Source organism: Coturnix japonica, chromosome 11, assembly GCF_001577835.2.
Source record: "Coturnix japonica isolate 7356 chromosome 11, Coturnix japonica 2.1, whole genome shotgun sequence".
Classification (NCBI taxonomy): Eukaryota; Metazoa; Chordata; class Aves; order Galliformes; family Phasianidae; genus Coturnix; species Coturnix japonica.
The window spans coordinates 981,820-1,004,256 of NC_029526.1; the positions used below are offsets into that span (position 1 = coordinate 981,820).

General features: G+C 51.7%; 2 protein-coding genes and 2 non-coding genes across 10 annotated transcripts in view; 1 reads left to right on the forward strand and 3 right to left on the reverse strand.

Annotated features, from left to right (window-relative positions):
- Positions 1-12,626, reverse strand: part of VAC14 (VAC14 component of PIKFYVE complex) — a 49,716-nt gene extending 37,090 nt beyond the window's left edge. The window contains exons 1-10 of one of the 2 annotated variants that reach the window (XM_015873853.1): positions 12,467-12,626; positions 9,702-9,852; positions 7,431-7,598; positions 6,752-6,814; positions 5,560-5,667; positions 4,616-4,725; positions 3,403-3,509; positions 2,545-2,679; positions 2,195-2,347; positions 372-432 (exon numbers count right to left, since the gene is read on the reverse strand). In XM_015873853.1, coding sequence (XP_015729339.1) covers positions 372-432; positions 2,195-2,347; positions 2,545-2,679; positions 3,403-3,509; positions 4,616-4,725; positions 5,560-5,667; positions 6,752-6,814; positions 7,431-7,598; positions 9,702-9,852; positions 12,467-12,570 — 1,160 coding nt within the window. In that variant the 5' untranslated portion in view covers positions 12,571-12,626. Of the gene's footprint in view, positions 1-371; positions 433-2,194; positions 2,348-2,544; positions 2,680-3,402; positions 3,510-4,615; positions 4,726-5,559; positions 5,668-6,751; positions 6,815-7,217; positions 7,284-7,430; positions 7,599-9,701; positions 9,853-12,466 lie in introns of those variants that run through there. The other variant, XM_032447025.1, reaches the window with a different exon arrangement.
- TRNAG-GCC lies at positions 1,390-1,460 on the reverse strand. Its single transcript has one exon. It is a non-coding gene; the product is annotated as a tRNA-Gly (tRNA).
- Positions 10,201-10,271, forward strand: TRNAG-GCC. The gene has a single exon. It is a non-coding gene; the product is annotated as a tRNA-Gly (tRNA).
- Positions 12,627-12,912: 286 nt separating the features above from the next.
- Positions 12,913-22,437, reverse strand: part of HYDIN (HYDIN axonemal central pair apparatus protein) — a 108,311-nt gene continuing 98,786 nt past the window's right edge. For all 6 annotated transcript variants that reach the window (XM_032447003.1, XM_015873865.2, XM_015873864.2 and 3 more), the window contains 18 exons: positions 22,063-22,297; positions 21,386-21,598; positions 20,610-20,748; positions 20,154-20,319; positions 19,666-19,813; positions 19,101-19,308; positions 18,722-18,943; positions 18,442-18,611; positions 17,913-18,111; positions 17,627-17,785; positions 17,238-17,518; positions 16,732-16,951; positions 16,428-16,640; positions 15,814-15,977; positions 15,370-15,520; positions 14,966-15,196; positions 14,333-14,557; positions 12,913-13,527 (listed from right to left, as the gene is read on the reverse strand). In XM_032447003.1, the coding sequence (XP_032302894.1) occupies positions 13,039-13,527; positions 14,333-14,557; positions 14,966-15,196; positions 15,370-15,520; positions 15,814-15,977; positions 16,428-16,640; positions 16,732-16,951; positions 17,238-17,518; positions 17,627-17,785; positions 17,913-18,111; positions 18,442-18,611; positions 18,722-18,943; positions 19,101-19,308; positions 19,666-19,813; positions 20,154-20,319; positions 20,610-20,748; positions 21,386-21,598; positions 22,063-22,297 (3,833 nt within the window). In that variant the 3' untranslated portion in view covers positions 12,913-13,038. The remainder of the gene's footprint in view (positions 13,528-14,332; positions 14,558-14,965; positions 15,197-15,369; positions 15,521-15,813; positions 15,978-16,427; positions 16,641-16,731; positions 16,952-17,237; positions 17,519-17,626; positions 17,786-17,912; positions 18,112-18,441; positions 18,612-18,721; positions 18,944-19,100; positions 19,309-19,665; positions 19,814-20,153; positions 20,320-20,609; positions 20,749-21,385; positions 21,599-22,062; positions 22,298-22,437) is intronic.

Consider the following 22,437-nt stretch of genomic DNA (forward strand, 5'->3'; position numbering starts at 1 on the left):
AGCTAGAAAAGCCACTACCAAAACCAACACCCACATTCTCTCTGCCTTAACCCTTCTTTTAGTGGGGATCTCCAGCCGGAGTGGCTTGAATACAGAAGAGGTGCAGAACCCTGAGTGCACAGACACTGGCTGCCTGTGCTGTAGGTGCCTCTGCTCATTGCAGAGGAGTCGGACCAGATGGCCTTTGAAGGTCCCTTCCAAATCAAACAACCCCATGAATTTATCACTGAGACAAGGCACTGAGGTGCAAACGCTCCCTCTGTCATGCATCCCACTGCAATCTGAGACCCCATTTGGTTTCCAACCCACATCATGCTTCCCACAGCTTTGCCAGCATCCATCACTCACAGTTTGCAACAACCAGCCCCTACCTGGTTACTGTGCAGACACTGGCGTTGCTCACATTGGACTCACCAGACGCTTCCAGAGAGCCTGCAGGCAGACAGAAAGGAGACATGGTTAGTGGGATGACAGGGAAGGCAGACAGCAGGAGCGGCATGGCCTTCTGCAGGCACCTCCCGTCATTGTTTCAGGGACCCAAGGATCCATTTCACACTCAGCATCAAGCTTGTGCACGATGCTAGTACAGTACAACCACCACCAGCTAAAACGCAGGCTGCATATCTTCAGACCTGTGCCTCTGGGCTTCTCTCTTCATAACTGGGGGAGGACCCCAACATGAGCTCAGACAGCCAGGAACTCTGTGCTATGCTGCTCAAATTACAAGACACACATGTAGTTGTAACAAGCGAGGGCTGCCTCCCAAAGTCCAGATTTCAATGGCCACAGGACAGCACATCAGCATAGGAAGGGCTGAGCACTGGGCCATCCTCACCTTGGCCAGCTGTCCCATGCTGTGGCTCCATATGGAAAGCAATAAACTCAAGCAGCTTTCCAGCCTCTGCTCCATACCAGACAGGTCCCTGCAGAGCCGCTTTAAATCAAATGCACAGCTTGGCTGAGCCCCACTGAAGCAATCTTACAGCAAAGGGCTGCTGAGATTTTTAGAGAGCTCAAGCTGTGCAAGTCAAGGAGTCCGTGCTGGACACAGTTTGAACCTGGGTCTCACAAGCACAGTGGCAAAGCATAAAAAGATGAAGTTGGCTCCTTATGCCCCCTATTGCCAGCTGCCTCTACTTGCACACAGCAGAACTGCCACATCATCACAAAGGGAGCAAAGAAGAGATTTTCAGCTGTGAAAGCATCACCCTGATCCAGCCTGCTTGTAGGTGCACTATCATCTACGCAAAGGGGTAAGTATTAAAGCAATCACATTTTTAATTGACATTTTAACCAAAGAATTTCTTATGACAATACAGGAAGGAAAAAAAGTTTTGCTGCTCCAACAAGGCATTACATTTTTCCCCTCCATCCCTTCCAAAAAGCTGCTGCATTGGCCGGGAATCGAACCCCGGCCTCCCGCGTGGCAGGCGAGAATTCTACCACTGAACCACCAATGCTGCGCTGGTTGCTCCCTGTGCCCACAGGCTGTGCTGCTCATCCCAGCTGTGTGTGCTGACAGTGCAGCCCTGCTGCCCCGGGCTGCTGCACGCCTCCTCACCTCACACCTGGCTGCTGCTGCACAAGAAAACCCTTCTGCCTTTTCATTTGCACCCTCTCCGTTCCCTCTTCCAGCAGGATTTTTCAAGCAGTGTTTGTGGGCAATGCTACAGGGAAGCACTGGGCTGAACATGGGACTCCAGAAGAATAAGCCCATGTTACATGTATTTTATGTGGCCAACACAGTTGTGTCAGAGGTAGCTTTAGTCATACTGGGACAGTGGCATCTGTTGAGGGGATGCTGGAAGGTTAAAGGCACTGCTGTCTGTATCGGTATTTTGGGTATCATTACCCCCAAAACCTTATCTGTTTTGTTTCTTCCCACTTGACTACTCTTCCAAGCCTCCCATCACAAGTTAATGGCCATGGTGATGTGAAATGTGCTGGGATGTTCACCAGACCATGCAGTACTGCCTGGGCTGCAGGCTGGATCAGGGTCCCACTCTGCAGGTGGCACCAAGTGTGTGTGTGTCTCAGCAGAGGATCAGCTGTGAAACAGGACTTTAGGGCTCATGGAAAGTGCAGAAGTTCCCTAGCACAGGCAACCAAACCAACTTAAGACCTTCTCAAGACCTTTCCCCAACCTTCACCACCTGATCCACCTCTCCAATGACCCAGGCCAGTAGGGACTCACCACTGGATGCTGCCTCTGGCTTGGTGATGGGCTCCTCTGGGTTGGGCTCTGCTGACAGGGTTATTGACTGCTTGGCCTCATCCATCTCATCGTCCTCTGGGATGACAAGCTTCATCAGACTCTGGTTGCACACGTTTGCCACCTCTTTGATGTCTGAGTGGAGGCAGTGTAAGGAACACGCAGTCTCATGCATGCTAGGTGCCATACCTGGCCAGCCACAGAGGAGCCATCACAGCCCAACCACAGCTGCCTCAGCTCCCTTCACATCCAAATGGCTGGGGTGGCTTATAGCACTCAGGGGACAGGACTCCCCCTGGCCTTCTCTGGGAGCAGCTCAGTTACAAGGATACTCTTCTTGCGATCATCGTAGGAGAGACACGGCAGGACAGCAGTCAGGATCCCAGAGGAGTAAGGCAGCATCACTCGGCCAGCCAGCTGGATGAACTCCCTCATCCAGCACATGGCAGTCAGCTGGATCAGATCGTCTGGAGGACACAGGATAAGCAGAAGTGAGGGCAGTGACAGTAAACTCTACAGGATAAGAACTGCTTGCAACCACAGAGCTGATTGGACTTAAAGCCCAAAGGGAAGGGCCTCTTTTTCAACCAGTCTCTAGTCTGGACAGAGTCTAGTATGGGATCACACAGGAGCTTGCCAAGCTGCTGGGCAAGCTAGATATCCTTCTCAGAAAGGTCAACCAACTGCAGATGTATGCAGTTGTATCACTGCATACACAGCAGACCCTATGGTGCAGCACTAACACAAAGTATCAGGCACATCAAGCTCAACTGTCCCGTCAATGTAATAAGTACCACCTCAGGATCTTTCCCAAAACAAGTCCCCACGAAAATCTTTCCAGATGTGCTGGATAACCACAGGTGCTACCCACAGCCAGTTATTTAACTTTCAGGCACCACCACTACTGTATACTTGTGATAACACCTGTTCTATATTTGAGGTGGAAAAAGTAGCAGTGCCAGCCAGGGGAGAACTGCTCCAGAGCATCACACAAAGACAGATCTCCTGAGAGCTGCCTGCCCACCCTTTTTTTAGCAGGCTTTTCATGCACAACAGGAAAGAAAGGGTAAGGGTGTGAGGTGGTATAACATGGCTGGTAAACAGGAAAACCCTGAGCCTCAATCAATGGGCTGACACTGCAGACCCAAAGCTAAGTTCCAGCTCCTGCCAGCTTAGCACTGAACACTCACCTGCAGCCTGGCAGTGGATCACCAGGATATTGGCCATTTCTGCAAACTTGACACTAGAGGGATTCTTCTTGATCTCCTTGAGGAACTCCCCAAGAGCCACCTCACACCTGAAGACAGACAGACAAGTAAACACTCCTCTGCCACCAAAGAAGTCAGTGAACAGCCTCCCACACTCCCACAGTGAGAACATGCATGGCATGGCACTTATATACATCTACTCAGCCCCACATCAAAAGCTGCAGACTCCCATAGGGCACGTTGGCACCCACAACAAATACAAACCCATCCCAAGGTAACAGACAAGCTCTTATCTGCTCCGAGGACAGACTATGGAGTAAAAGCAAGATATGGGCCACAGACCACTGTGCATCTGCTCCATTTTGGGTCCAAATTTACCCTACCACATATACACACAAACCAAGAAAGATGGAGGCAATGGAAGTCCCACACATCTTCCCTTCTGAGAACAAGCACATGTTTGGGATGGGGAGCACAAAGGGGAACAAGGGTAAGGGTGAGATGGAAGGGCAGATCCCCAAAGCTTTCAGCACTTGTTCCTCAATATGAATGCCCTGGGAAACAAAGTATGATAGGGCCTGGCACTGGGAAAGAGCCAGGCTTGTCTCAGCACTTATTATGCCCTATCAAACAGGTCCAGTCACTTGCTTTAATTGCAAGAGCTAAGATCCTCTGAACTCACTGAGAACATCCAGCCACTCCCCTGTTTCAAAATGCTCCTCCAACCTGAGTCTTAGCAATGGATCTGAAAGGCCAGCTCTCAATGCTTGCTTACTCTCTGCACCCAGGAGACTTGGGGTTGGCGCTGCACCTCGCTGAGAGGCTGCTTGCAAATCTCCTATCGCAGAAGCACACATGAGCATCCCTTTTAAGATGCCAAGCACAGGGGCTGAGGAGGCAACGGATGCACTGAGCAAGAACAGTTTGTACCACAGCACAAAGACATCACAATGTCCCCCGCAGCCACTGTAGCCACAACAACCTGGGGAAGGGAGGCCTTGGCCAAGGACTGATCCACCAAACAAGCCAGCTAGGCTGTTTGTCTCCCACTGTGAATGTGTAGTTTAGCTACAGTTATGTAGAACTGCAAACAAATGAAGTGTGTGACTAACACAATGCATGAGCCTGTTGCAGGGAAACGTGCTGGCTCCAGAGCAAAGCACAGACCTGGCCCCCAGGCAGCCTCCACACTCACATTTTCCGTATCTCTTTACTGTTGTCTCCCAGGATCTGGAAGAGCCCATCCAGGATTTCTGGCAGGTAATCCAAAAGGTTGATGTCGGGCACAGACTCTAAGACCAGGATCTAGCTCGGGGAAGGTACAAGAAAGAAGATGGGTGAGTTATGGAGAAGCTAACTAACATCACCAGCACAAATCTGGTGCAGTACTGAGGGATGCTGAGCTACAGGAAGGAGGGGAGAATTGCTGCCTGTGTGAGACAGGAAGGGAAGGACAAGAGGATAGCATGGAGCTGCCCACCTCAGAAAGCTGGGCTAGCGAAGGAGGCAAGGGATCAGACTGCAGCACTGCTGCATTTCCAATCACAGCTCCCTAACAGCAGGGATCACAAACAACTACCAAAATGCCAGCAAGCAGATGTGCAATGACAAACAGCATGGCTGAAATAGAGAGCCCCAAGGCACATCTGCCCATCCCTCCCTCAAGGCCCTGGTCATATATTAACAGCTTCTGCCTTGCACAGAAATCAGACAGTGAATGGAGATCACTTGCTTCCTGGACAGCAACATCTCTTCACCACTGCTGGGTTTGCAGGGGTCCCTTAAACTTGCATTTGGAAAGCAAACAGTAAGCTGTTGTCCCTAGGGAGACTGTAACCTCTAGGTCATGATACATTTATTCATACAAGCAATGCTTGGACTGTATTTACTAACTTGCTTTGCAAAGCTGTGAACCACAGTGGCAGAAGTGCACCACCATGTATGTGTGACTGCAACAGTGATGTCACTGGGAGCTGGCATTTTAAAGAAGCAGAAGTTGCTGACTTAAAATAAGGCCTGAGCAAACTCAGGTCCCTGGGTTCACACATCACTGTGGACATCTGCTGTCTGCCCAGGCACGGGATGCCGACGAGCAACAGTGCTTGGAGGAGAGACACACGTGGCTCAGTGTGTACCTACCCAGGATATGATGAACTGACGGGCATATTGGTTGTTGGAGTAAATCCTCTCGCGCAGCAGTGGGATGAAGCCTACCAAGTCAAACTGGTTACTCTCTGTCACGATGTCCTGCACAACCCAAGCAGAGTGTGTCAGAAGGTTAGCCCAGCACCCAGCACATGCTGCCCCCACCCAGCCCTTTTTAAGGCACATGACAGGATAAGGATCACAAGATGCTGACAAGCAGCTCTGTCAGAGAGCAGTGAGTTCTCCTGCCTGCTGGGAGACTCTGGGAGAAAGAATCATATGGTTTGTTTGGGTGATGAGGCAGGAATTCCCCCTCAGGCAGTAAATAACTGTGTGTTGGATGCACCGAGGAAGGCTCCTACTGCCTGGCTGAACAGGAGGAGGGTGGGACCTTCTCCAGTTCATGCCTCATTGGTGTATCGCACACATGAGCGAGCAACTTTGATATAATCATACGTGTCAGTGACTGGAGAGTCCCCTGCCTTTCTCTTAGAGCTCTTCCTATATGCTTGACAGATTTTGCTGCACAACAAAGTTCCTCAGACCAGAGCAGTGGAGCAGATCCCCTCTGCACTGCAGGCTCCCAGCAGGAAGGACTAAAACAAGGAATACAGAGACTGCACTGACTGGTGTGTTAATGAGGAGAGGGGGCATGACCTGGCAGGGAGCTACTTCACTCCAAGTGGAACTGTGTAGTCTGCAGAAGTAAAAGCTCCCCAGCAGACAGAACAGGAAGAGGAACCAAGTGCCCCTGCCCTGGGAGCAGCAGCTCTGATCTTCATCTCTCTTTGTTCCTCATTTAGGCACAGGAGAAAGGAAGAAAATTAGACGATCAACCCTCCTGCTGTCCAAGACAGAGGTGCAACTTCCCTCAGATTAAATCCTTGCTTCCCCAGAAAAATAGCTCCCAAGAGCTAAACATTCATTTTGCATTGCAGTATCTACAAGCTCCTCAAACCAGCCACCAGTCTCTCAATTTATCAAGCTACAACCAGTGCCAGAAATAACCACTTTGGCAGAAGCCTCAGGATCACAATGGGATGGTTTTAGCAGGTGCAGCCTGCTAGACCAGCATGTCCCCATGAGAACTCTGCCATGACAAGTCAGGCAGCACAAAAGCACGTTAAAGCTGCCTACCACTCTTGCCTCCTGCACCAAGGATTCTCAGCTAGAAGGGGAAACACACCTTGAGAAGTCGATCTAGGAGCTCAGAGCCACTTTTGACATTTGGGTCAGGATCAGCAGCCAGCTGTAAAGAACAGAAACAAAAGCCATTATAACAGCAGGTCCCAAGCCTTTTCCCATCTCTGCAGTGGAGCTCCTAGTATGTTCATAGGATGCACGCAGAGAACTCTTAATCCCTGACTCATCATTAGGCTCCAACAAGTTCTTCAGAGAGACTTCCTTAGGGGAATATCAAGCACCTATCACCTTCCCACGCCAAGAAGGTTTCTATGTGTCAGCACCCACATCATGGCAGACAAAAATGAGTATGCACTGATAAGCTGCAAAGGCGAGCGTATGTAGACATGGTTTTGACCCCACATGACTTTAAAAAGCTGTGGTGCTGCAGAGCCACTTTGCATTGTCTTACCCCACTGAATAAGGAGCAGAAATACACATCTTGGAGGTGGAAACCAAGAACAAGGTACCTTATAGTGAACTCTGGCATCCCCAACACCAACGCAGAAATATTTTATGCAGTCCTTCAGACATGCCTAGTCAAAGCAGACCAGTTTCCTTAAAAAGATGGTATCAAACAACTTGGTTTGTTTGATCCTAGAAAGAAGAGTGCCAGGGAACAAGATGTACCATTCCAGTGAGGGAAAGGAAAAACCCCCAGGGTCTTAGAGGAAGCTTCTTACCTTGCTGAGGCCATCAAAGAGCACATTGAAGTGCGGGAGGACGGAGCCTCTGGCCACCTTCACAATGTTATACAGGGCCTCACAAGCATAGTACCGCAGTCGACTATCAGCATCATTGAAACACGTCAGCACTGGTTCAATCAGCTCCTTCAGGTAGAGCCCAGAGTCCTGATGGACAGAAGGAGACTAGTGAGTTGAGAACCATGGGGAGAGGACAGAGGTGGCCCTGCCATTGGTCCTGGAATAAAGCACAAGGGCATGGCGCAAGAATTCAGGCCCATTGTGGCCTATGCTTGGCCCAGTATCGCTATCATCTTTATTTGTTACTACAGTCTCTCTGCTGTAGGTGCTGGTTTCTGCGCAAATCCATTGAGGTTTCCAGGACACCCCAAACACCAGAGAGCAACACACCAACCCTACCCACAACCTGACAACTGAGCAAAGCAACACAGCTCCCAGAAGGAGAAGCAACTCAGTAGAGCCACATCTGCTGGGTTATTCCTTGTACCATCTGGAGCTGGGCAGCAGGAAGGATGTGGTAACAGAGGCTTTACAAAGAAAACCAGCACTCACCAAATCACCTCCAGAAAGACCAACTGCACCAAGGCCTGGGCTACCAGAAAACAGGCAGCATTAGTGCGTGCAGCTGCTTAAAGACAGGTGCTACAGCTCTTGGAGCTCAGCTGGACACAGCTGCAGCTCTGATTTCCAGGCAAGAGCAGACAGTGCAGCTCCACTCTTACAGAAAGCATTCTTGCTGCTTTCTCATGCTGAAGTCTGTCCTCCTGAAAGAGCCATGCAAGGCAGAACACAAGGCAAACAAACTGCCATTTCTCAAGCATCTAGCAAAGGAGATGGCAAGAAAATCAACAATGGGAAGAGCAGCAGACTAAGGAGTTTAGCTTTAAGTTTTATCAGAGTCCTTCAGGGCCACCAAACACAACTCCTCCATCCCCCAGAGCACAAACTGCACTGCCCCAGCAATGTCCAGAAGGCAAAGCAGGGTTAAGTTTCCCAGCTACACCTCTTGGACTCTTTATAGGCTGGCAGCAGAACAGAGTGCTGCTGACCCAAGAGAGGGGTGATGTGCAAAGAGACTCTGCACTTTAACAATAGGATGACAAAAGGAGCATTGCTCAGAAGCATGTGGCCATCAGCTTAAAGGCTGTTAACCTGAAAGACGTCATGCTTCAGAGCATCTGTTTCGACTGGTTGTGACTTTCATTAAAAGCAGATTAACCAAATTAAAATACACCTTGCAGTGCTTCTAACAGAGACAGTCTGCTCTTCCTAAACCCTGTGCTTTCTTTACATACACCCTACTACAAACCCAAATGACTCCCTCCCTTGTAGGCACTTTCCAAAACGAACCCCGTGTGGTTTTACTGAAAAGCCCAATGGAGCTCTGAGTCCACAGAGTGCCTGCTCTCCTCAGCAGAGATCTGTGTGCTCTGGCCTAGCCCCAGAGGTAACTTACTGAGCTTATTCCTTTTAATGAGAGGTAAGCAAGAGAGGAAGCCCTTAATTGGGATGGAAATCAGTCAGCCTTAGGCAGAAGGAGCACAAAGGGCATCCATGTAACACCTCCAGAGCTGGACTGAATGATTAATGCTTTCAGCAAGGAAAACTTCTACCAAATCGATAAGAAGTTATAACTTAGGCTAATACAGCTTTACAGCTCACACTGCCTGCTTGCTTTGACCACAAATCAGGCATGATTTTGTCTGAAATTTAACCACACTCCCCTGCCTGTGCTGCTGGAGCGTGGTGAACTTCAGAAGGAAAGGTTATGCTTATTGTATTCCATTAATACCAACTCATACGTAATTTCTGCCATCTGGGTAACCAGCTGCACATACAGAAATGGAGACAATGTCACCAGCCGTCAGCAGTCAGTATATTCTGCTTCTACACTTCAGAAAATTCTGGCTTCGGCTGACTCTTAAACAGGACCAGATTTCAGCTGCAACCTGCTGAGCCCAGCCCTATTTTCAGTTCAGCAGCAACACTCACTCAAAACACATCAGCTGGAAATATAGATGCACTGACACCAAGGCTGGGGAGCTGCCAAGGTTTGACCCAGGCCAGAAAGCACTCCAGAGCTCACAGCACACGGCTGGGTCCACCGGGGAATCTCATTCACAACCTGGTGTCACACTGCAACATGGGAAGCCATGCAGCTGGGGAGCAGCCAGCCCCAGTCTTTCCCTGGTACACTGTGGAGCACAGTTCCTCTCTCACAACAGGGAGCCAAAAAACACTCACACTTACCTTGCCCAGGGCAATGGAGCAAGCAGCCAAGCCGATGAGTCCCCCTTTCCGGCTGTGGGGGTGTTGGGAGAGTGCAAACTCCTGCGACAGGATCAGGATCACATGCTTGATTTGAGATGTGTTGTTCTGAGCCACAAACTCTCGCACCAGCCTGGGGAGAGAGGAGGAAAGCACATGGGAAGCCACAGATTTTGCCTCATGCAAGTGCCTGGGGGCTTGGCTCACTGTGGCTGCCAGAAAGCAGCTTCTACAAAGGAGGATTCCTTCCATTCCCAAGGGACTAAGAGGCAAAAGAAGCCAATAACGCAAACACCCTCTGCACCGAGCTGTACAACTCATACCAAAGCAGGTTTTGTCCCACCTTCTCTTCTGTTTGCTTACCCACTCTCCCCTCGAGGGCGATGCCCACCAGCTCAGCACCCCCAGCCCAGCACCCCCAGCCTCCCTCCCCAGCAGCGCTGGGCCAAGGCAGCTGTGCAGGCAGCTGCACACAGCTGGAGCATTGGTGGTTCAGTGGTAGAATTCTCGCCTGCCACGCGGGAGGCCCGGGTTCGATTCCCGGCCAATGCAACAGAATATTTTTCTTTTCCCTCTTGGTTTCTGTATCCAGGATGAGAACAGCAGCCTCAGTATCTCAGCCTAAATAATTATCATTTACTTCAACCCGTGATGAAGGCTTAAAAATTTCCAACACCAAACACTATCTGCTTTTTTATTGCTGCTGTACCAAACCTGGCCAACCCCAATGCTCAGTATCTTACTCTCAGCCACCCTTTCAAGCCTCTGCACTAACCCTGCCCCAGCTGCATGAAGCCAGGCAGGCACCGAGGGGCTTGAAAACCTCACACTGGCCATCACTCTCCCGTCACATACTGTGTAGCTGAACCATTACAGGAGATATTTATGGCCTTCTCGCATCTACATGATGATTGTCAGCCTCCTCTCACCCTGCTGTGAACAGAGCTGCTGCCTTCTTTCTCCTTGGAGGCATCACAAAGCCCCCCGTACTCTTCTTCATCCCAAAGCTGAATTTGGTAACAGCCACTCTCACAAAATGCTGATCCCAGGCCACATCTCTGCCTCCCAGTCCCACCCCGGCACCATCAGGAGCACGCAATGAGCCCTGCGAGCACAGAGGGAATCTCTTTACAGCTTGGATTTAATGAACAGAATGGGGCTGTGGATTGAAGTGAAAAAAACCCTGATATCCCAGGAGTCAGAAGGGGGGACCAACTTTCTATGCAGATGGATAGTGATAGGACAAGGGGGAGTGGTTTTAAACTGAGATAGGGGAGGTTCAGTATTAGATACAGATATTAGGAGGAAGTTTTTCCACTCAGATGCACTGGAACAGGCTGCCCAGAGAGCCGGGAGTGCCCCATAACTGGAGGCGTTCAAGGCCAGGCTGGAAGGGGCTGTGGGCAGTCTGATCTAGTGGCTGGCAACTGTGCCCACAGCCATTCTATGACTTTATGACCCCTGTGAGTTTAAGGGGTGAACTAAGGGAGGAAGAGGCACTGAACAGCAACATACACAGCATGAGGGAGTCTGCACACAGCAGGAGCTGCTGCACATTATGGGGGAGAGAGATGGGAGGTACCTGCACTGAGGGAGCAAGTTCCTCCTCACAGGATGCTGTAGGCATAACAATGACATGTGTAGTGCTGTTCTGTGACTAGTTTAGATTGAGCTAAATAGTAGAAAGGGTTGGGCTTTGTCCTCATCCTCATGGTAGCCTTCCCAATTTGGGTGTCCAGCTCCATCAGCAGATCCCAAATCTGATTTTGGTCGGTACAAACCAACCACGAAGCCACAGTACTGGGGCAAAACAGGTCAGATCCACAGAATCACAGAACCATAGGGATCGGAAAGGAACTCTGGAAATCCCCCAGTCCAGCCCACTGATAAAGCAGGTTCCTTACAGTGAGTTACATAGGAAAGCATCCAGACAGGCCTTGAGTATCTCCAGAGAAGAAGATTCCATCACCTCTCTGGGCAGTCTTTTCCAGTGCTCCTCACCTTCACAGCAAAGATGTTCTTCTCTTCTTCATGTTCCTATGAACTGTGCTCTTAGTTTGTGCCTGTTGTCGCTCCTTGTTCTGCTGCTGGCCACCACTGGGAAGAGCCTGGCACTTGACTCTCACTCTTCAGAGACTCAGAAGCACTGATAAGATCTCCACTCCAGGCTGAACAGCCTTTCCCCACACAGGAGATGCTCCAGGCCCCAGTCATAGACACTCACTGGACTCCCTGCAGCAGCTCCCTATCTGCCTTGAACGGAGGAGCCCAGAACTGGCCCCAGAGCTCCAGATGTGCCCTTCCCAGTGCAGAGAAAGGAGGAGCAGCTCATCACCTACCAGCCACGGTCAGTGCATCGCACCCTGGGGCACCACTGGCCTTCCTGGCCATAAAGGCACACTGCTGGCTCACGGTCAGCCTGCTGCCCACCAGGACACTCAGTTCTTGACGGGGATGCTTTGCTGAGCTCTGTGGCAGTGCTGGAAGGGGGCAGGTCCTTCCCATACAGCCCCACAGAGCAGAGCAGCACACAGTGCCCGCAGTGCCAGCACGGGAGCTCAGACACATGGGGAAGGTGCACTGAACTGACGGGACACGGCAGCCCACGCAAAGCCCACAGCCCCTCACCCGCGGCGCTGGGGGACGAACCACTTTCAGGCCTGCTCCCTCCCCACAGCCCCCTCACAGCCCTCACCCCCACCACCCGTGTTCCCCCACCCCGGCTTTCCCCCCCGTCGCTCTCTCACTTCTCGATCTCGAGGGCGGCCACTTTCCTCTTCTCGTACAGCTTGTCGTTCAACGCTCGCACCACGCTGGGCGCTAAAGGCGCCAGGTCCCGCTCGGCGTTCATGGCCCCGCCGCCACCATCACCGCCCGGCCCCGCCGGACCGACCGCGTCACGTGAGCGTCCCCTCCCGCCTCACATGAGCACGACCCACCGCAGGGCGCCCCCAGGCGGCGGGGAGGAGTCATTGCTGTACTGGGGGTCCCGGGGCTGGGGGCAGCGCTGCAGGTAGAGCAGAGGGGGATAATCACCTCCCTGCCCCTGCTGGACACCCCTTTTTAACACAGCCCAGCGCACAGTTGGCCTTCCAGGTTACAAGTGCACGTTGATGGCTCACATCCAGCCTCTCACCCAGCAGGACCCCCCAAAAGTCCTTCTCCAATAACCACATCCCCTCACAACACTCTGTGCTTTACTCCAAACACAGCACTCTGCACTGCCTGTGCTTTATTCCACACCATGACACAGGCCCCACAACAGCACCGCGAGCCCCCTCGGCCACCTCTGTGCCCATGGTGGCCACCTCCACCCCCATCACTTCTCAAGGGGCAGCCCCCGCAGGTAGAACACCCAGGAGATGCCGGCTCCCAGCCCATCTGCTCGGGCACAGGAGACCACCAGCCGGCTGCTGATGGGGGTCTTGGTGCCATCCGGGTTGCCCTCAAAGGACACGGCCATGAAGATGTTCTTCTTGGGGCGCAGGGTCTCGGTGGCCCGCACGGAGAAGGCCGGGTTCTCCACGCTGTACCTGAAGGTCGTGGGCTGGGGGAAGATGTTCTTGAAGGGGATGTTGGTGCTGCCACCGGCCTTGATGAGGAAGGGGCCCTGTGGCTTGGGAGCCAGGGCAAGGCCAAAGAGTGGGATGCTGTAGTCCCCTCCTGGAGGGCCCAGGAGCTGCAGTGTGGCCCGGGATTCGCCCAGCTGGCAGGGCTCGTAGGTCACCTCTACGCTCACCTCCGAGCCCCCCAGGCTGGCAGGTGGCATGGTGATGGTCTTCTCTGTCTGGAAATCAGCACAGTCGGTCTGTATGGGACAGGAGGGACAAGCAGAGGGGTGTCAGAAAAGCAGATCTCGGAGGGGAAGAATGGGAGTAGAAGGGAAGAATGGGAGTAGAAGGGAAGAAAGCAAGGCTCCCCCTGCAGCATAGCATTGTTTTAGTAGGAAGAGACCCTTGAAGGTCATCTAGTCCAACTCCCCTGCAACTAACAGGGACACCCACAGCTCCATCAGTGCTCACAGCACTGTCCAGCCTGACCTTGGCTGTCTGCAGGGACAGGGCAGCCACTACCTCACTGCTCAGCCTGTGCCAGTTCTTTATATCCAATCTAAATCTCCCCCTGAGTTTGAAACCATTCCCCCTTGCCATCTCACAACAGACCCTGCTTTAAAGCCTGCCCCCTTCCTTCTTGCAGCCCTTTTAGATACTGAAGGCTGCCCTCAGCTCTCCCTGGAGCAGTTCTCCATGTTGCACAGCCCCAGCTCTCAGCCTGTGTCCACAGGGAGGTGTTCCATCCCTTAGGCCATTTCTGTGGCCCTCTTCTGAACACATCCCAACAGGTCTACGTCTCTCTTGTACTAAGGATTCCATATCTGGATGCAGTGCTCCAGGTGAGGTCTCACAGCGCAGAGCAGAGGGACACATCCCCTCCCTGTAGCCCAGGATATTGGTTGGACCCACCAGGCTCCCATGGCCACCCCAGCTATGCCAAGCAAAGCTGTAGGATCAGGACCCATCCACAGAGAGGGCTGGCACCATCCAGAGGTGCTGCCTCCCAGCCTTACTGCATAGCTGGGCTCCTTCCCTCCTGCACGAGCACAGCACACTCACCTGGAGGATGTACTCTGTCTTCTGGCGGTTGTAATTCATGATTTTGGTGGTGATGGTCTGGTTAGAGCCCAGTGTAGTGCAGAAGTACAGTGGTTTCTCTGGCTTGCTAGTCGTGGCTTTCAGGATCAGCTCATAGTAGCATGAGCCCAAATCAGTGCTGTGGAGCATCAGGCGCTCAGTGCTCTCACCTACCTTCAAAGGCTGGTACTCAAAGACAAGATCGGCCTGGGAAGGATGGAGGCAAAAGCCACAAGGTTAGGAAGAGGATGGAGGAAATCAGTCCCACATGTGCTCCCACAGTGCTTGGCAGGAGCCAACCTGCTCTAGACAGATCCCAAAGGAGCCCAAATACCAGCCCTTCACCCATCATCCTTGCTTTAACAAGCTCTAGCAGCTCTGCCCTCACTCTGCTCACATGTTATCAAATTTGAGTTAGAAAGGACTGGCTGGCATGTACCTCCCTTCCACTGGAGATATTCTCATTCCCTCCTTCCCCTTATTATTAGCAGGTGGGAGCTGTTACCCTTGGAGAGCAGCCCCATATTGGCCAACATAGGGCATCACCTTAAAATTACACCTGCTCCCAGAAAGGCTGAGGAGAGAACTATGCAGCTGGGTGAGCTCTGCACCTACCTCTGACTGAGCAGGAACAGTGAAATGGGGGGGAACAGTGATCTCAGGCACTTTGCAATCGATGTCAAACACCACAGGGTCATCAAGAGGGTTATCCACCTTGATGCTGGAAGACACGCTCTGCCGGACAGCAGCACTCACTTCAACAGTGCCGATGGGTCCTGAAGCAATGGCCTTGAAAGTGACCGTGTAAAACAAGTATTCCTCGGTCACCTCATTGATGAAGGTCACCTGAATCAGAGGAAAAAAAAGAGATATTCCCATTTGTATTCTTCAAAATGATTCCACATCACCTATGTTCTAATCAGCTTGCGTTTTGCAGCCCCCAAGGGATCTGCCTGGGATCTACAGACTAGGCACATGGAGCTCCTGGAAGGACCCTGCAGCCCAGTGTCTACTCTTACCATTGCACTAAAGACTTCTTCCTTGTAGGAGAGGAACGTGAGCTTGTAGTCCTTCTTCCCAGAGCCAGGCACATCAATGAAATCCAGCCCATGCAGCACAGAACTACTCTCCACGTCCTCTGGTTTGAGTATATCTATTACCACAAGGAACCTGTAGGTGAGGAAAAGGCAGTGAGGGCTGGAAGGAAGGAACCCCATTGGATACCCATCACCTGAAGGTACACCACAGCCCCTGGTCCTCCTCCCTGCCTTGGGCAGAGGGAGCCAGTACCCATTTGGCCTAAGAAAAGTGCTTCAGGGTGGGTCTGAACATGGGCATCCATGGCCAGAAAGAGACCAAGAACAGTGCAAACCTTGCTGGAAGGAGTCCCATTCAACAGGAAGCCCTTCCTTGCACTGCTGTAGGATTTGCTGATAGGAAGAGACTTTCTGGGCCCAACTCACCTCTGTGGTTTGTTCAGCCAGTTGGAGACAGGAAGGATCACAGTATAGGGAGTCCTGCATGGCACCTCCCGCACAATGGTCCCTGAACAATCTGGGTCCTCAGCAGTCCCATGCAGGAGGTAGTATAAGCCTGTCCCATCTGGCAACGGGAAGAAGATGGAGCCCTAGAGACAAGGAATGGGGCTGGTGAGCTCTCCTGCTTTCAGCCCACAGCTCTTTTGTGCACAGTACTCAGCTCAGGTGCCAACACCAAGCGCCCTCTGTGGCATCTCTGCCTCCAGAAGAACTGAAAACTGCAGGGCTCTTAATGTAAGGCTTTAAATATGAATATCATACATCAAGTAGATACCAATCACACACAACCCCAACAGGGTACAGATGTGCTCAGTGCCCCAGAAACAGACCCAGGAGATCTCTGGCCTCTGTTCTTGCTCTGGGCTTCAGTTCTGGCTTGCTGCAAGGTCATATGGAGCAGGGCAATGAGCAGGTGCCCAACACAGGACTTAGGATAATTCACATTTAGAGGAGATCATCTTGTCTAACATCCTGCCCCAAACAGGGTGAGCTATGAGGGCTGTGCCAAGAGGGTCAGTATACTGGCTCAGCTCACATACCTGATGCTTCCTTTCCTCAGAGCTCATGGTTAGGGGCTCATAGGTAATTGTGTATGGCTTCTCTTGTTGATTCCCCTCTAGATGGATACATTCAGGCCCTTTCCAGTGATCACCCTCGATGACAGGCTTCACAGTCCAGGGCTCATTGCTTGGGTTGGACAGGAGGATGGTCTGGCTGTCCATCTCACGCACATTGCATGAAAAAATCAATGTCTGCAATGGAGGAGCACAGATCATGCTTGGCTGGACAGAGGATTTCTTTGGTTGGATAGAGGTGGGTTGGCACCTGCACTGCTGCTTTTACCTCTTTGACGATGGGGGTGTCCATGCAGCACCCTGTCAGCGTAAGGCAGAGCGGCTCACTGCCCTGGATGAAGCACTGCAGCCCCTCATACCGGATAGCAAGGCTCATCTTCGATGGGTGGAATCTCACCATGAAGGGGACATCCATCCCTGGGGAGATGTAACCCTTTGTGGGGCTGATGGAGAAATCTGGCTTGAAGCTCTTGATATCCCACTGAAACCTTGGAAAGGAGAGCACAAGGACAGAAAGGATTAGCAGCAGTGAGGCTGTGAATTCAACATGCTGTTTCCACACCTGCTGTACTCTTCTCCACAGAATCTCACATGTGGTGAGGCTTTAAGCTGGGCAGGACTCAGCTCACACCCTGGTGCCTGCAGGTGTATCCTGATAACTGCAGAGCCTGACTGCAGGGCTCTCCAGCAGGATGGAAAAGCAGAAACTACCAGGGCACCATCCAAGCCCTACCTCAGCTTTCAGGGCTCAGATAAGTCATGGTTTTACTTTACTTGACTCCGACGTCGCCAGTGTTCTGCATGATGATACGCTGGGATGCGCAGCTCTGCTGCATCACTGCTCCAAAGCTGAGGTGCTCCTGGTCCAAGCTGACGCAAATCCCCTGGCAGGAGCCCTGCACCATGAACAGGGAGCGCAGCAGCCCGCTGCTCTCCAGCATCACTTCTTCAGTGAATGGCTGAATGCGTTGCTTTGGGGAGAAGATCACCTTCACTTTAATGGTATCTCCTTTGGGTTTCAAACTTAGTTCACTGCTGGGGTGAAAGCAGAGAACCTGTGCAAAGAAACGAGAGGACAAAGTACATTTGTAATTAATGCTAGCTCCCATCCCAAGCAGCTAAGTCCCCCCCTAAGAGTACTATAGGAAAGGAGGTGGCCTTACCCCATCTTCTTGCAGTTCTGGAGTGGTGGGCATGAAACAGAGATTAAAAGTGAGAGGGGCAACACTATTGTTTGCTATGGTAACAACCTTCTTCACTGTCTGTCCCACAGAGAGGGCTCCCAGCTTCACCACCTTCCCTGGGGGTTCCACAACGTCCACCTGAGACAGGAGGGATCAGTGTGAAACAAAAGGAAAGGAGGAAAAACAAATCATGGCAGGTTGGAGAAGAGAGATGAGGAAATCCATGGTGGCTGGCTGGAGTTGTAGGGTTTGGATTTCCTCTCACCTTCATTTCTGCACCCTTTCCTAGGACCTCAACAGTCCGTTGACAAAGACCATTGATGTCGAAAGTTATGAGCTCGTGGTAAGATGTAACTTCTCTGGGATAGAAAGTGATGGGCACCTCCACCGTCGCTCCTGGGCAAAGGATGTACCCCGGGAAATCCACCTCCAGGTGCACGGTGTTGATGAACAAGCAGTTCAGACTGGCAAAAAGCAAAGCAAAGAGAAGCAGAGGTGTTGCATGTGGTGATCAGGAGACAACATCAGGGCTGCTGTGTTATTAGGGCACAATGGCTACGTCATGGGGTGTGCTTATCTTAGCAGCAGACCATAGTTTGCTTAGTAGAGGGAAATGGTCTGAAGTGGTTTCTTGTGTGACTGACACCCCAAGGAGAATTGCATACAGGCAAAGACTCCCATCAGCCATGGGAAATGCTTTGTGAAACCCCATGGCCAGAACAACTGGGGCACAAAGGAGACTGCTGGATCTAGCACAGTATAGGTGAGGAGTGAAGGAGCGTGTGAAGTCTTACCTGACATCCCTGTCTGCTTTGTTTGTGATGGTAAAGGTCTGCTGGGCAGGTGGCATCCCGGCGTGGTAGATGAAGCAGGCTCCGAAGTTGAGTCTGGTGGTTGAGAAGTAGACAGTGGGCACTACCACGGTGGCCAGGAACGCACAGATAAACATAGGACCCTTGCTGATCTAGTGGGGAGAAAAGACAGCATGTGGAGCTCACCCACAGCTCTGGGCTCCTGCTGCCCAGCTAGCATGTAGGAAAGGCAAAACTCCCCTATTACACACAGCTGCCTCACCTTCAGTGTCAGCTCTACATTCTTTAGTGAGCACATTTTCCGCGGGTGAAAAACCAGCTGGATGTCCACCTTGCCCTCAGCCTGCACGCTGCCCGTCATGGGGCTGAGGGACAGGAGCTGCACCCGGGATATGGGGCCACTCAGCTCCCACGAGAAGGCAAAGCTGAACTTGCCATTGTTGTGGATGCTGAAGGTGCGCTGGGTGCTCTCATTCAGCTGCACCTGTGGGGAGAAAGTGGCAAGGACTCAATGATCTTAGTGGTCTTTTCCAACCTCAGTGACTCTATGAAGCGCTTTCCCTCTTGTTCAAACCTATCTACAAAGGTCTTGGTTGAGGTTCCATCTTGCAGGAGTGTGTGGAGCAAGAGGAGCTGCTCACCTCCTTGAAGTCAATGATGTTGACCTCCTGTGCACTGAGCTCAGTTACACCACCATCACTGTCCTCACACCTGACAGACACGCTCATGGTATAGCTAGTGGCCTTGATATTCAGGGAGAGGGGCTCTGTCTTCCTCTTGACATCGCACTTGAGGTTGAAGACCACCTCACCTTCTAGTGTTGGCGTGAAGGCAACTGTAATGGGAAATCTGGGGAGAGAAAACTCATTTTTGGCTCCGTTCACTCACTGATGGCTTTCTTGGCCATCACATTGTTAAAGCCTCAAAACACAATTTTGTCATCAAAATTGGAATATCCAAGTCTGAAATTCTCTGGGAAGGGGGCCCATAAGACCAGGGTAACACAAACAGCCACTGGACAGGAAAACCTGCAGGTTCCTGGTGTTCTCATGGGGAAGAAATGAACCAAGGTTGGATACGTGCCACTGCTGAGTGTCACCTGGTGACTGCAGAGGGGAGAACACCTCTAAAGCAAAGTGGCCATGCAGCATTTGGCTGGTGGGAGAGGGAATCCAGCCTGGTAAGCCCACCACACTGCCTCATTACCTTGAAAGGGGAGCGATGGAGCCTTTCATGGGCTCTACTTTCACTGAGGTGCTGTATCCCTCTGGGAAGAGTGAGCTTTCTCTGAAGGCAAAGGTGAAAGCCTCCTTCTCACTGTTGATCATATAGATGGTCTGTTGTACTTTGTGCCCTGGAAAAGGAACCGATTAGTCCCTGAAAACCTCTAATTCCTCTGGCAGCAGGGCCTCCACAGCACAGTGTGCTCCTGCCCATGCAGAATGAGAGCATCAGGATGAGAGCATGGAAATCAGCTTCTGACCCCATGGTCTTCCTGGCATCGCCCCCAAACCCTGTCCTGGAAGCCTCAGCCACACACCATACCCCCAACACTGATGTCTTCCTCCCTCCCCCTCCCTCTTCCTCCTACAGTCAGGTCCTGAAGCTGGCTGACCTGCTCACAAGTGCCAGCTCCCATTCCCAGCTTCATTTTGGGAGCTTGGCTTGAACAACAGGCATAACCATGTGCTCACCAACTAACTGCAATTGGAGGTTCAAGTAGGACCTGTCCAGGGTCACTAGTGGTTCAGCGCTGTGTCCCACCAGCAGGAACAGGACTGAAATTCTCTTCTCAGGTATTGTAAAGACCCAGAAGGACTCGGTGACGTCCAGATGCCGGGGAATGAATTCAAACTTCATCTGGGGAGAAAGAGGCAAATGAATTGGCAGGGGGTAGGGGAGGGAGGTGCAGGCTGTACCATAGAGAAATCCCATAAAGCTCCCAGCTCAGAGGCAGGCCACTGTGACACTCACAGCCTGAAGCTGGCAGTGTAAGAACAGGTTTTCTGCCAACATTAGTCAATGGTTTTCCCATGACTTTGCCTAATGTAAGCTCACAGGGAGATCACACCCCCCAGAGTGTAGACACAGCTGGTGTCAAACTGGCATACATATGTACTGGGCCAACCTTCTTCCTTTTCTGTACCCACCTCTGCTTTCTTCCCAGGCTGGATCTGCCCTCTTTCTGTGAGGCAGAAGAAAGCTTTCTGTCCTGGTGGGGCTTCAGGGTCCTGGCATGTCCACTCAAAGGAGTATGTGGAACTGGTTGGGTTCATCACCTTGAAGGTCCTGGGAACACCAAGTGAGAAAGACTGCTAAGGTGGCAGCAGGACGTTGATAATCCCATCCTGCAGCAGACATCAAGCACTGCCAGTCTGGACATCATCCAGATGTTGGATGTAGGTGGACAATGCTGGGAGCATGAACATTTCACCTGCTTTCTACAAGCAATGTTGGTCTCCTAGGTGGAAATAACGCCAGCTACCAAGAAAGAAATTACAGCAAGGATATAGCCAGACTCTTAAAAGGGGTGAAATCAGGTCCAACAAGACTCCTTTGGAAGATGATACTGTCTGTTGTGGTCGCAGCCTTCAATGATCCTGTCTGGCTGGTTTGTCAAAGGAGCAAGAATGTCCCAAAGGTGCTCTTGGAAGGGACCAGTGTTGTACTGCCCCATAGCACACACTAGATGCCATGTCAGCTGAGGAGCTGAGCACACACTACCAGCTGTGCTCACTGAAGTAAAGGGCAAAGAGAAGGAAAAACTGGCCACTTGTTTCATATCAGCTTGTTCCAGCCCCAGGGCAGACTGGTAGCCACGTGTCAGCAGAACACAGACATGGTACAGATGTGCTACAAGGCTGGAGATGTCTTGGCTTAAGGACAGTGACAAGAGACCATTAACAGAAGCCATACCCACACCTACCTGCTGTTCCTGCCGCCCACCCCAGCTACTGTAAACTCAATTACTCTGGTGTTCTGATCAAGCACTGCCCCTCTGGGCTCCGGCAGCTCCGGTTTGCGCCTGTTTGCAGTGATGTAGTCAGAATCCTCCAGTTCAAAGTGGCAACGTGGCCTCTGGCTTTTCCCCTTCACAGCCACTACTGGGGCCTTCTGATCTGGCTTCAGGTTAGGAATGCTAGAAAGAAAGGCAATGATATTAGAAGATTGTTTCCAGACAGTCGGCTGCTTGTGTTGCATTCTTTCCCAGTGCAAGAAATCCCAACAGAAATGCAGAGCTGAGATGGTAGAAATGGGAACAGCTGTGTGTCTAGAGAAGAACACAAGTTTCTGTGTAGGAAGGTTGTGCTTGTCTGATAAAGAAGGCTATATAGCTACAGCTGGCCCCTAGGCAGCCTTTCTGGATCTCCCATTCCAGATGCTACAACACAAGAGGAGCTCCATACTTTATAACATGTCTCTTCCCACTGTCTCCATACCTGCTTCCACCAAGGCCAGACAATCACCTTTGCTCACTCCTGCAAAGTGCTGGTTATTCCTTCTGCCCACCTGGGACTGGCTGTTCCTAGGTCTGCATTCCCACCCCTCACTAGAGGCAAAGCAGCACGAGTTAAAGAGTTACCAGCCCTGGATGTTCCCTACCTGCAGACCATGCGGTTCTTAAAATTCCCCATGCGCACTGGAGAGAACTTCATCTGGAAGAGCTGCTCCTGGCCAGCAGGGATGGTGCCGCTGGTGGGCTCGACAGAGAACACTGAGGTGGCATGGCCAGGGCTTCTGGGTGAGCTCAGGGAGGATGAGGTGTGCTCCAGAGCATGGCCCATCCAGCCTAATGGGAGCTTCACAGGGGCACGAGACATGGAGGAGAGGCAACGTCCTGTGGGAAGGAAGAGCTTAGCAGGACATCTGCTTTTGGGCAGGAAATCCCATCAAACTCTTCTCATCTCCAAAATTGAGTTGCTAAAGGCAAACTTCTCCCGTGGAATGGTTTCTGGACAGCGTTCACCCCTATACATA